The 14,008-nt window shown below is 42.3% G+C and overlaps 1 protein-coding gene across 2 annotated transcripts in view; it reads left to right on the top strand.

Moving 5' to 3' along the window:
* Window positions 1-14,008, top strand: part of SIRT2 (sirtuin 2) — a 402,273-nt gene that overhangs the window by 61,673 nt on the left and 326,592 nt on the right. For both annotated transcript variants that reach the window (XM_069644215.1, XM_069644214.1), the window contains exon 2: window positions 7,027-7,073. Coding sequence is in view for 1 of the 2 variants with exons in the window: in XM_069644214.1 (XP_069500315.1) it covers window positions 7,027-7,073 (47 nt within the window). In the remaining variant the exon portion in view is untranslated. The remainder of the gene's footprint in view (window positions 1-7,026; window positions 7,074-14,008) is intronic.

Here is a 14,008-nt window from a genome sequence, read left to right as displayed (position 1 = left end):
TAGCAACCCATCTCATCACGCCTGTAAAAAACAATGGGTTGCTCTTTGTCAGACACCCATGGCACCTGTTTTCGAGAACCGTTGATAAATCAAAAGAACTCTGTGGCGTTGAACCCCCCAGAAATCCATTGGGCCTTGCTAATGCAACAAGCACATTCGGCCCAATCCTTGGGTTGTTCAAGCATTCATGATTAGTTGATCCAAGAGAAACAGGGTTCCCCATAGAGACTTTATCACTCTTTAGGCCCCCCAGACATTCCAGTGGGCGTTGCAAAGACTCCAGAGCCAACAGAGCCAGAGCCCAGTGATGAATCTACAAAAGAACACTGTGGAGTTGGACCAACCCGGCCCTTTGATGAATCGTAAACAAAAAAGAACAACTCTGCTTGTTGGGGGGAGGGGCCCTAGGCTGTCAGATCCTCAGGCGCAGAGGCAGCACAAACTCCTCCCTCCCTATTGGGTCTTGGCACCTGGGAAATGGAAACCGCAGGCCACCGCAACCCTCTGGGGAAAGAGGGTTAGGGTTCGTTGAGTGGATGGGTAGAGGGAGTTCAGGATAACCGGAAAGAGGTTTAGGGAATCACAATGGATGGGCATGGGGGTTTTAGGGAAACCTGCTCCTCAACTCCAGTGCTCCTCTTGCTGTTGGTTGTTGGCAGTGGCTCTACTCACACACACTCTCTTACAACCATCACTCACTCTGAATTTCTCCTTTGGAGGCCTTTGTATTGGAGTCTCTAACCAATTTACACCTTAGGTTTGGTATTCTGTAGTGCTGCTTTGGTTTTCAAACTGCCTTCTCAAACATGAACTTCTCCCTCATTTTCTCATGAAGGCAAACCCTCCCAACATCACATCATATCGTGGTAACTCCCCACCAATATGCAGATTACCAGTTCCCCACCTCACCCTGTACAAGAGTAGCAAACCATAACATGCACACGAGGTGCTAAAACACTTAGCTCTGTGTTCTGTGGGAGTTCTAGGTCCTTCGGCCTTTTCGTGTTGATGGGCGTGATGTGTCTCACCAATCCGATCAAACAACAAGCTGAAAATAGCAAAACAAAGTCAGTGCACGTGCGTGCGAAATTGTCGTTCCTAAGGAACGTTCCCTAAAGGGTTAAAGATTGTTAAAGGTGCAGTTGCTTCACCGCCAAGCTAACTCCAACTCTGGGTTAGTATTCATGCTTTACATGCAAAATAGTTTAACTCGTCTTTTCGTGCTTCCGAAAATGTCAACACATTAATTCCACAGCGCGTAGCGCGTTTCCCTCCGACGGGATAAATCAGCTGTTCTAGGAAAAAGGCATGTACTTAGCTTTTCATGTACGCGGGGCCGGGGGTTGAGCTGGCGGGCGGTGCCCCGCGTAGGCGTGCCTGCAGGAGCTCGAGGTTCACACGTCCTCTCTTGCCGATGGTCAGGATTGCGAACGGTGCTTTCTGGGCGCGGCTCGCGCATGCGCAGTAGCGCGCATGTGGTCCTTTTCCTCCCAGCAGGCCCGTGAAGCGCATGGCCTGCTGGGCAATGTAGTTTCTGGGCAGTTCTCCTTTCTTGGGCCTTTGTCCTGCAAAATGGAAGGAGAACACGCCTGGACAAGGTGGTTGGACTCCCCAGGGCCCTCTTAACTCCCCCCAAAACACTGCCAATTGCCCCAGCCCTGACATAGGCAGTCCTCGCCCATTGATGTATCGACAAAATAAAACTCTGCTCGTTGCAGCCCCCCAAGGCATTCTTTGGACCCTTATGATCAACAACCAAGATACCCCATTGATGAATCAAAATAATGCTTTGCATTCTGTAGTGCTGGTTTTTGGGATCGGAACCATTATCTGTAGCACCCCATGATTGATTTCTTGGTAGCAGCAGCTCCTCAGTGTATAATCCCTGGTGACGATAGAGGCCCACCAACCCCTCTGTACCTTGGGCTTGCAGATAGCGAGGGATTACAAAAACCCTGCTTTTTTATCCTATAACCCTTCTTGCTGGGGCTCCTTAAACTATCCCAAAAGCCTTTCTCCATTGTCAGTGGCAACCCCAGATCTTTGTGGCTTGAAACCCCCTTATAACCAGCAATGGCACACTCCACAAATTCTTGCTACGCAGATCCATCCTCACTGATTGCGTGGACCCATCAGCCACATCCATGGGCCAGATCCATTTCCCATGCCTTGCTGTTTGTGGGATTGCATAATCTGCGCTAGACTCTAGATCCATGGCATCTGTGTCTGCCGGTTGCACAATGCCACATACCACACAGAGTGCTGGAACAGCACAGTGCCCATGATGGTTTTCCGGTCCCCCAAACACCATTCTCGGGTCCTCAAAAAATTCTGCTAGGCAGGCTGTTTTTCCACAAGCGGCCTGCTGCAGCATCCAGTTGCTGAAAGACATTTCTATTAAAAAACATAAAAAATATAGAATTGGTATAAATCATCTTTTACACACTGATTCTTGCCACCCTTAAAAATGTCAAACCCTTTGTAGAGCACTTCAGCAAATGTCAGATCTGTGACACATTGGTATAATTCTCAATATTTTATAAAACGCAATGAAAGTTGAAAAACATTTTAAATTCATGGCACACAATTAAGAAAGCACACTGCACATGAATCCTAAGAGCCCAACATCTAACTTAATATAATGTCATTATTACAGCAGAAGGCTTTGTTACAAAAGGTGTTCTCCAATCAGGCCCAGAGTCTAAATGAATACAATACATCAACCTAGAAGTCTGGCTGTAAGCACAGCCCTCCTCAAAACTTGCATACAATATACTTTCTGTGACCCTATGTTCAATTTCAGATCACTCATGGGGGCGGACTATTCTCCCAAAACACTAAATATGCTATAAAATAAAACTCTGGTTGTAACATTCGCCATGCATGTGTGGTTGCTTTAAGCAAAATTCACTATACCTATATAAAAGCCAGGGCTATTAACTTTGTCAATGCCTTTTTCTTCTAAAATGTGTTCATACAAGGCCCAACCCTGAATGTACTTGTAACATTGTTTAAAGCAACATTTCCAATTGCCTGTGTGACAGCAAAATGAATTGATTGCAGTTTTGTACCACAAAAAGGCCTGTACAAACATGCGCCATCTGCTACTTCACAATGCCTCATATTTCTTGTGTACACATTTGCTTTCACAAGCTACAGAACAGTGTGCACAGTTACAGTCAAGCCGTAGCATTTTTAAAACAAGTTTACATTATTTTAGGTTTAAAACTGTAATTTAAAAGTTGCAACTTTGTGGTGTGTGCAGCCCCTCTAAACACACACCGGCTGGCTAAGGCTGTGCACTATAACACCCAAGACATTTTTAAATCTACAAAATAAGGCTTAGCACTGTTTCTACAGGCTGCCAGAACCCTACACCACATAAACGTTTATAGTGTGAATCTGCCTTATCACGCCAGATACATTCCAAAGACAAAATGTGAATATTCCTCATATTTTAAAATACAAATATTTACACCGGCTTGCATTTTTAAAACCGCTGTAGGTTTACATATTAGTACAGGCCTACATTTTATAATGACTGGATAACATTTTCTCCATGTTTGAAGCTTTTATATATAAAAATGCATGCTGTCACTTAATCTAGCCTGCACACGTGTCGGGTATACCGCTTTGTTGCAAACATTGTTTTACATTGTGTCACTTTACGCTTTTCAAACAATTCGATACTTAAAATACAAAATGGGTTCAGCACAATCTAGAACATAAATAAGTCGGCTCTCCAACAAGAATCTTTAAAAAAATATTATGCAGCACCCTAGCACTAGTGCCGTGTTCAAAATTCAACAATTTCATCCCCTTGTATAAAAATAACGGCTGCTCCTTTTCCGCATCATGTGTGCTGTTTTACAATAAACTAAATTTAATTCATGCATGACCGAGCAGACCAGTGGCCTCACAAAGCACCTATATTTTGTTCACACACCAACCCCCGAGGGCCATAGCGTGTATCTATCCATAAAATGCTGGACTACTAAATAACTGTAATTTTTTCACCTTATCCTAGACAGCATGCAAAGTCATAAAACACATGTTAGTGCCTTTGAACACCTTTTCAGCACTAAAGAATAATGCTCTTTACATTTTAGACCATCTACATATTTCACACTTATGAGCACAGCTACGCATTAAGGGGGTAATTCATGGAATATTTGTGCCGAAAAAAATGGGATTTGTGCGCCATTCTGCTCGCAAATCCCTGTTTAACAAATGGGGATTTGCAGGCAGAATGGTGCACAAATCCAGTTTTTTTCGGCGCAAATATTCCATGAATTACCCCCTAAATGCTGTCACACCCCTGTGCAAGACTGCAAAAAAACATTTATCAGAACATCTAATTGTCACCAGCTACCTAAATCATGTTGCCCCTCAATTAAAAGTAAATCCAGGACACAGGGAGCAGCAGGGCTTGCAATTCTTCCAAGACTACAGAGTGATATTTTTGGTTGGCTTTAAAAGTCTGCTTTTAAAGACTCCATTAGGTACCCACACCTTCTGTGCCCTCTTATCAGCAGCCCTAAACCGTCACATATTCTGCACATAAAGTATGACTCAGCCCTCTGCAAGTTTATTAGTCACGCTTATTCTGCAGGTAAAGTGGGCTGTTCCAATGCATTTCACAAACATCATGCTTGCACAACATTTTGCTACTCAAGATAACACATCGTGGAGAGGCCCATGTGTTTTTGCAAGTCACAGTTTCAGCATTGTATCATTCTTTTGCCTGTGCTACAACACAGCTGACTGGCTAAGTGACACAGCAAATTCCGACCCATTCTCAGCTAATGGCAGCTTCATAGATAAACACGTCTCAGCTGTTATGTGTAACCCTGCCAGCCACATGTGCATAAGTATTGCTTTCAAGTATAGCAAACACAGTGTTTTAAAATGACAAGAATGCCATGTGTTTGAAAGACCAGCCACATTGTTCAGACCCATGGCCTTTTGTAAGATCATCATTTAACTGCACCAAGTATTGTCCATCTATTAGTTTCAACCTTTCGTCTGTGCTCTGTTAAACCAACCCTTGCTCTGTCATTTGGTTTCTGGCTGCACTGTGTTTTTAAAATAGTAAGCATTATCTGGAGCTCAAGCCTTACTCTTCATTTTTTTTAAACTCTATTTGCACTCTATCAAGTATAATGTTAGTAGAATATATATTCTCAGGCCATGCAGCTTAGTTGTTTTTATACCCACAGCTCTACTTTGTCATTTTATATTTTCAGTGGTTTCATGCCTGCCTATGGGGCATGAAGCTGTGTCTCTGTGAACATTGTGTTTTTAAATGGGAAACATTCACTACCAGAAAGCATTCTGTTATTTTGTTTGACTGCACAGGACTGTTTTGCAGCCATGGAACATTTCCCAGCATTAAGCTCGATGCTTTTTATTTTTTTTATAACCCTTATTTTCATTCTATCAAGTATACTGTTAGTAAAATATATATTCTCAGGCCATGCAACATGCTGTTTTTTATACCTATAGCTCTGCTTTGTATATTTTCAATGGTTTCATGTCGGGGCATGCCCAGGCATGCTCACCCATAGCTGTTAGCCTCATGCCTGCTCCATAATTGGACATAGCATGTCTGCCCCAGCTCAACCTAATATAAAAACATTTTTTAATTCACATTTATACATTTTATTCAGCTTTTATTCACTTTAGAATGACACAATCCTACCAAACTTATTTATAGCTCAAGCCTCTATTTTACATTTTAAAATTATAACGGCGTACCTTAAAAAATACAACCTCCTTTTTATATTAAATCTATAGAAAAACTACTATAAAATGATAATGTCAGCCACTCTACAAATCTATATTAAACTGTTATTAAATTGCCAACTTTATATGAAATCTATATAAAATTATAATGGCAGCTCTATACTTAAAAAACCCACTCCCGCTTCTTCGCGGCGTCACCAAACCCTAACATTCACAGTCTCGCTCTTCACAACTCACTTCGCCTCTCTACCAGCCAGTGGCGCACAAGCATGCTCCTAGCCACATTTGTATAGATATTTTATATTAAAATTACATTTTAATATAACGTTTATATCACTTTATATGCTTTCATATCAATCTACAAAAAAGTAGATCAAGAAATATACATTTGATATAAAATAGTTATCTTTGATATCAATTTTATATTACATTTATTTCATGTTTATATCAAGACCATGTCAAAAGGAATGCAGGACTAAGGCCGGAAGCAGGGAGCGTCGCCACCTGTCAAAATGTACTTGACGAGGAAAGGGTGCGCCTATAACTATTACGTTTCACCAATGAAATACTGACTTCAGTCTGAATAACATCTGTTGTGCCTGAAAGGGCAAGGGGAACAGGGCCTGAGAGGCAAGGATTGAATAGGTAACAGTAAGGATACGCTAAAGTGACCCCATCTCATGTTTCCTAACTGTGTTTCGCCATTCCTATTATTTCTTATCCACACATGATGTTGTGTAGTTAGTGCTACCAAGCCTCTTTGCTCTACTTCCATTCCAGTGCATAATTTCATCTTCTGTCCATTGACTTCCTTTATCTTCATGCTTTTCTTTCTAAGTCTCTCCCTCTTTTCTTCAGGTGTCCTTAATCTTCCATGTTGCTCTCAGCCCATCTCACCAGGCCCAAGCTATCCATACTCTTCTCCCTCTGCCATAAGCAGTGGGTGAAGAACTAAGTCATCAACTCTCATCACTGAGAACTCTGCTGTTTATGGAAGATTGTGAAATATTGGACGGAAAGCAATGTAGTCCCCCCACCCCCTCTGCTCCACCTCTTCTATTTTAATCAGTTCTCCATTTTGTAAGTCTGGGAATTGAAACTAGTGTTTGCAGACCTCTCTGCTATTAAAGGCTAGCATTCCCATCCCTGTTTTGTCCCTTCCCTGTTCAGCCCCTTCCTTCTCCCTTCGCTCCCGGAATACATACCTATTGGGAGAAGCTTGGATATTGTGCCCAAATGTTTAAATGTCTCATGGTCTTAAACTTTTTTTTCATGTAACAGATCCCGTTCGGCAGGAGCCAGAAACAGAGAGGGAATTGGATCCACTGGTAAGTCGACTGAATCACTTTAAGTAGGATGAGAAATGGGGAGTTGGGGTCCTAACAGTCATAAAACAATATTTGAAGACTGTGAAGTAACTACTAAAAAAAAATGAAAATAAAAGAAGCAAAAGGAAATCCAAGTAGGTCAATGCATGTTTCAATTCCTGTACTTTAGCTAATGTGTTGAAAATCCGGCTGTGATAGGTTTGTACCCTGCAGGTCATAATTTTCCATCCCTGTAAGATAGCTCAATTGGTTAATGTCAATAACAGAAGAACCATGGCCCACCCTCACTGTGCAAACAGAATATTTCTCGGCATGCCATATTGCCACACTTCAACGCATTCAGAATACAGCATCAATCCTTAACACAGAGAATAGGCTTTTTACAACATGGCTGTCAAACTCTGGAACACTGACAAAGTAAATCTTCACAATCCAGGATCACCTTTGTATCAGAAAACACTGAAGACCCAGTTTTTCAAAACTTCACTGACTAAGGCTCCTTCTAGCAACCAAAAACCACTTGACACTTTGCACTAACAGAGAAATTGGGATCGAGCACACTGTATATGCTCACCCCCCCCCCCGCTCCCCCAAAACCTTAGCCAAACAACCAGGAATGCCATTCTGGCTCCTCTCCACCTCATTGTATCATGTGACACAATATGAATTTTCCTTCCCGTTGTCCCACAGAATACCAACCTTTATGTAGTTCATGGCATGTCCGGCCCTATTTCTCATGTAGTATAACATGAGGGCATTGACCCAGGTGCCACACCAGATAAAACACTATGTGGTGACTGGCTTCTTGGGCTCTGCACAATATAGGCAATACATCTATATCTGCTTCCTATCCTACCTATTAACTACTCCTCTTCTATGCCCAAACACAATACAACTGAGTACATTGAAACCAACTAAGTCACTCATACACAGCTTCTTAATTCCCACTGCCAGCAGATGTTAAACAACTCTACACTACATCTCTACAACCAACCTAAATACCACACCCCCTGGTGAATACATCCTAGCACTATGACACAAGATGGCTCCTTTCAGGACACACATGCCTTGGTGCTCCTGCCACACAACACTTAAAAATGCACCGACATGCAAGGCTCAGGGTACTTCTGGTCTGCATGTATTGACACAACAGCAAAGCTATCTTGCATTTTCCCCCTCATCCACTAACCAAACTGCATGACTGTTTGAGATCCAGCAAACTGCCTGGCAACCATGCAAATGGTAATAGTGCGTGTTCTAGCCTTTCCCAAAAGCTAACAAATATACTTGCTAATTTGCTGCTCATGAAAACTATAAAAATACAATTAAAAAGTTTTCCTTAGGACAGAAGTGTGAAAGCCAATGAGCCATGTTGTGAGAAACCTGAGGATATCCTCACACCTTAGTCGTCTTCTCGGTGGCCTGGGAAAGAGAGGGCCAGGGAAAGGCCCTCTGGTTTGGATCCTGACCCTGAGAGTGGAGATGCAAGGGAGGATCGCCTGGGTGGATGGTAATTGGGGATTGGGAGAGGATGTCCTCAGCGGGACATGGTATCCCCCTTTCCTTATAATAATCAACCTCCCTCTGCCTTTATAGGTTGTTGTCAATCACTTCCCCGAATTCATACCACTAGAGTACTAGGACGAGGAAGAGGTGACTAGGAGTGGTGCACACCAACATAATTGCAACACTCTGGTACTGAGATGAGGAAGAGGCCTGCAGACTGTTGTAAGGTTCAGGCATGTCCAGAGAGCTCTACTAATTATGGTCAGGCAACTGGGCTTGAGGAGGCACACCTGCAACCTGTTAAATGGTTTCAGGTGTATAAAAAGGAGAGAGTCCATCAGGAGACAGACCAGCAGGAGAGGAGCCGAGCTGAGCGTTACAAGCCTGTAGGGAAAGAAAACCTGTGGAGACGGAGGCTGCCAAGGAGGGTCCTGTCAAAAACCAGGACACCAGCAAGTTCCCTGGAAGAGACTCTGGTGCCGAGGTCCAGGCGTGCTTTGAGAGGGGCACAGTAGTGGGAGCCTCCCTGGTCAGGTGCTCGCAGCAGGAGTTATGAGGCATGAAAGAAATCTGATTGCTGTTAGCTACCGGCAGCTTACACAGGAAGCAAGCAGAGCTGCCGGCAACCCACAGAAGGAAGACCCGACATAAGGGCTCCACAACGAAAAGGAGTATGCAGAGCAGAATACAAGGAAAGCAGCCAGAAGAGCCGCCAGGGACCGGTGAGTGAATGCAAGGAAACACTCGAACCGGGGTGCTGCTAGGGGCTGTTAGTAGGCAAAAGTAATTGCAGAATGAACAATTTGAGATATACAAGATACTATGAGCCCAAAGTGAAGTTTTATGGTGAACAATACGAATAAGATGAAGTGTGAGCAAATTAATAAGAATGAAGAATTATTGAATACCTAACTAAAGGAAAGCGTTTGACGAACCTATGAAAGCTTTTGATAAGCCTGTGAACAGAAGACAAGTTTGTGTGAAGTACACATATAATATATTGAAAGCAAAGAACAAATCTTATGAAATGCAGTGAAAAGCAAGTATTGAATATTGCTAAAGAGTGTGAAAGAAATGTGGTGAAGGCAAGAGAGCACTACTGAGTGAACTGTATGAAAGAACACATTGTGGCAAAGCCAAAAGGCTGGCAAGGAAAAAGCCAAGTGAATGTGAACCAGACCACAGGTGTAGTTAAGAAAGAACCTGTGTGGGCAGGAAAGCCTAGTGTTACCGGTTGCTTGACCTGTAATGGGTGAACCGTGTGGTCCGACAACTGTGCCTTGACCGGGGATACCCTATGAGTGAAAGCTAAGAAAACATACAGAGAGCACATCTAAGTGTATGAAGGAGATTGCTGAAGTAAAGCAGAAGAAAGCAATCTTTATAAACTGTCAAGAAACCAGGAGTGTAAAGTTGACCTTGAACTGGTTTGTGAATATTAAGAGACTGAAACTAACTATAAATTGGAAAGCTGGAAAACTGACTTCTTAGGAAAGGGAAACCTAAGACCTTATGAACTTTGTTGCTGTGTTGAGGAAGGAACCTCAAGGCCTTTTTTTCGGACTGTGTTGCCTTCTTGTGGAAGGGAACCCTGAGATCCTGTGGCACTGTTGTGAACTTGGGGAAGGGGAACTGGAAAGTAAGCTCAGAGCTGGAAGAAGCTCAGAACTTTATTTGGAAAACAATTTCTTTTGATGCTGACATCCCTACACATTGTTTAGCTTTAGTTGTGAGCGCAAGCATAGGTTTTGGACACAGAGACTTTTAAGTTGAACTCACTGACTTAAGACTTTCCTTAGTTTCTTTAGGTAGGGAAATCCAACCTTAGCATAGGGCAAGTTAGGCCTTCAAACATCCTGACATTTAAGTTAATGCAACTACTTTATTGTAAACTTTGAGTCTGTTGTCTGTGTCTTGCTTCAGATAAGAATAAGGTAGGGTATGACCGATTACACGTACGCTTAATTTTCTATATCCAAAAAGGTGCTCGCATGCAGCGTTGCTAAGTATATGGAGCCCATACCCAATGCCTCCTATGTTCAAGGCAAGTCATCAATGATGCTGGCAATCACACCTGCTTCACTGTTTATCCCACTGTTTATTCTTTAATCATTTTGTCTTGCTTCATGATGCCTCCACATGCCCAACAGCATTTACATCCATCTTGGAGACTGTGCCCTGCCGTGATCATTGACCACGGTCAAATTCACGCTCAACTGCTGACATGCTGCTATTGCCTCTTTTGCTGTGCATTGGCAGGGTTTAACCATCAACGCTTGGGCATTGAAACCGAAAGCTCTTTGGAGTCAGTAACATCCCAGTCTTCAGTAATCAACAAGGTGTTAATGTATTGCATTGGCTCCAAGCATTGAAAGTTAACCCTTGACATGTTGCATGTCAAAAGAGGAAGGTATACATCTGGTGGTCCTGGACCCAAACAGGACCCGCCTCAAAGCCAAATTTAAAATCCAGTCCTCTTAGAACCCCAGTGTCAGTGAGAAGTCTGGTACTATTAAGAGTCGAGATGTTAGTGAGTTGTCTGGTGTAATGGCGTGCTGAATGCCAGTGAACATGGGTATTATTTACAGGGTGGCTCTTATTGAGAAAATGGGTGCCAGTGAGTTGATGGGTGTCAGAAAGGTACTGGGTTGTGGTGAAAAGACAGCTGTTAATGAAAGGAAGGGGGCAGTGAGAATCTGGATATTAGTAAGTGATCAGTTTTAAGGACTGGCTGGATATTAGTGAGATGCTGGGTGCTTTTGTGACAGAGGTTGTTAGTGAGAGGCTGAGCATTAGAGACAATCTTAGCATTGGTGAGAGACTAGGTGCTAGTGGGAAGCTCAGAGTTATTAAAAGGTGGCTGTTGTTGAATGGCTCAGTGTTAGGGGTGGATATTCAAGAAAGGGTGGGTGTTAGTGAGAGGGTGGGTGTTAGTAACATTCTGGTGTTAGCTACAAGGGATCACATTCTAGAAAAGATTTGAAGCTAGGAGGCTGTGACCCTGTAGTGATGCATGTATGTACAGTTATTGAGATCAGCCGTTACTAATGTACTGTATGCAGTATTATGCGTTAAAAAGAGAAATTATTTTAGTTAACAAAAATATGTATCCAATTAAAGTGTCTAACTAGGAATGAGTATGTGATTTAAATCATATAAAGTGGAATAAGATAATCAATTTGTGCTTTAATATTAAGCATACAATTTGGAAAACCATAATCACTGTGACGAATCACTAAATGTGAGGCCTTCCAGGCGGCGGTATAATGTGGGAGGATCTCATGGAGAGGGATTTCCACTTTAGGGATTGTGAGAGGTCAAAAATGTGAGGCGGCATCTTGATGAAGGTTTTTCACAATTAGCCATTTTATTACCTTAAAAGGTGAGATAAACGCTTCACTATCCTGGAATTCCCTGCCTCTCCAACGAAGACTAAAGGAAAACACTCTAACAAAAGGAATCTGTCCCTCACACTTAAACCTACATCAAACTCGTATGGCATTTCACGTTTAACAAAATACCAATTATGCTCAAACATAAACCGTATAATCGGATACTCTTGTAACCAGGGTTGGATCCCCTTTTCCAGGTTTAAAGTAGGGTTTTTAGTTAAAAAGGATGGAAATAAGAAAGTTCCTTTTTAATAGTCAAGTTCTGCTTCAAAATACAGTGTCAAGGTCTTCTCACTTCCAAAAGTCTGCCTCTTGGCTTTTAAAAAAGTTTCCACAAAATGAAAACTTGCCTTGACACTTTCAGTTCACCTGGAAAAGTAATACTCCCACAACTTTTCTTTATCAACAACAAAGTTTATCAGGATGATTTTTCCACAGTTCATCAAATACATTAGTGGCTTTGCCACTTTCCTTCTTTCAACACCTCTAACCACATTGCAGTATTTCAATTTCTTCTTCCTCGTCCACTAGCTGGCCAGGATTACCTCTAGAAATCCCTTTCCTGGTATACTCGCCTGCCAGGATAACAACTCTTAACACTACTACAAGTACTATGTGGTAAAGAGTTCTTCAAACATTTAGGAAAGTCTCTGACTTTTAGCAACTTTAGAATTCACATCTTGTGCTGTTTATTCCACTGCTTCATTTGACACATGCAAGACAGGTTTTATTCCTCTCCTCCTTGAAACCTTTCCCAAGGAGGTCTTCTCTCCTTCCAATTCTGCTTTACTACTTTTACAGCAAATAACTGTTGGCAAGGTTTCTTGACATTTGGCCTTCTTTGACTTAGGCAATGCTTGCTGGTATCTTGTTTAAATATTTTCAGTTTATAAACTATATAATACAATCATACTAACTGGGCATATAATGAAAGGGCATTCTCAGTATAAAGGTAAATAGACTGTGCCATTGCTGAATCCAGAACAGAAAGAAGGAGCCTTACGGCAGATTGAACATGCCTAACATCCATCGCCCTCCGCAATGGGAGAATTACTCTTTCTCAGGGTGAGGAATGTAGGGCAGAAAAGCAAAACATTTTGTCAGTCGTGGACGTTACGGCCAAGACATGAGCATTGCCACCCGGTGAGGCTATCGTTCAATAAGGAAAACACTGGCATATGCACAAAAAGTAGGTTTGCCCTGAGACGACGATTGATTCACCTTTTCCTCAGGTTATTGAGCCAGTGGGCATAACTTGTTCTTGGGGCTGTAGGGATAACGTTTTTAAAATAAAATTGCATGTTTTGTGTTTTTGCAGCTCAATAACTCTCCTGGCATTTACCCGGAGGGAGATATAATTGCGTGCAAACTCCCTTTCTTCAGCCTTACTAGTCACTGCTTTTTCATGCAGGTGGCATGGGCGACCACATTTACGAAAAGAAGTCTTAATGTGGGTTAACCAAGGGGAAGACCGACCGCCATTTTAAGCATTTGCGTCTCTCACCAGGGTTTTAGTTAACGATAGGCTAGGGTGTCCCCATAGACGCAACCAGTAGATAAGCGGTTACAGGGATATGAGGTATTATACATGAACTAAATCAAGTTCTTCATGCAGCAGGTACCCGAGGAAAACCCTGGGATACACCCATAATTTTCCTCAGAAATTGGTTCACTCTTTTAATAAAGGTTTGAATGTATCTGTCATATCTTTTTTTTGGTTCTTATAATGTTGGCTTTGCCAGCCAATGTGTGTTTCTATTTTGGTATAATATTGCTTTTGCTCTGCTTTGGAAATACTATTGACTTGGGTAATAGTAACCTTTTCTTTCTTGTCCTTTGTCAAAGTTGTTATAACGCAAAGATGATTCTTTTTCATTAGATCAGTATTCAAAATAAGGATTAATAGTAAGCGGTCGACTATGGAGTGTTGCAGGATTACCTAGCAACGGTAAACTCACTGGATTCCTTAAACGCATCCGCAAGATCCACTGCTGCATCCAACTCTGCTGCTTCTTTTGCTTTCTGTATGACCGACAG

The sequence above is a fragment of the Ambystoma mexicanum genome, chromosome 2p (assembly GCF_040938575.1).
Source record: "Ambystoma mexicanum isolate Mex_15411 chromosome 2p, UKY_AmexF1_1, whole genome shotgun sequence".
In the NCBI taxonomy this organism is placed as follows: domain Eukaryota; kingdom Metazoa; phylum Chordata; class Amphibia; order Caudata; family Ambystomatidae; genus Ambystoma; species Ambystoma mexicanum.
The sequence above is the reverse complement of the archived record's forward strand: the minus strand, read 5'-3'. Positions and strand labels throughout refer to the sequence as shown.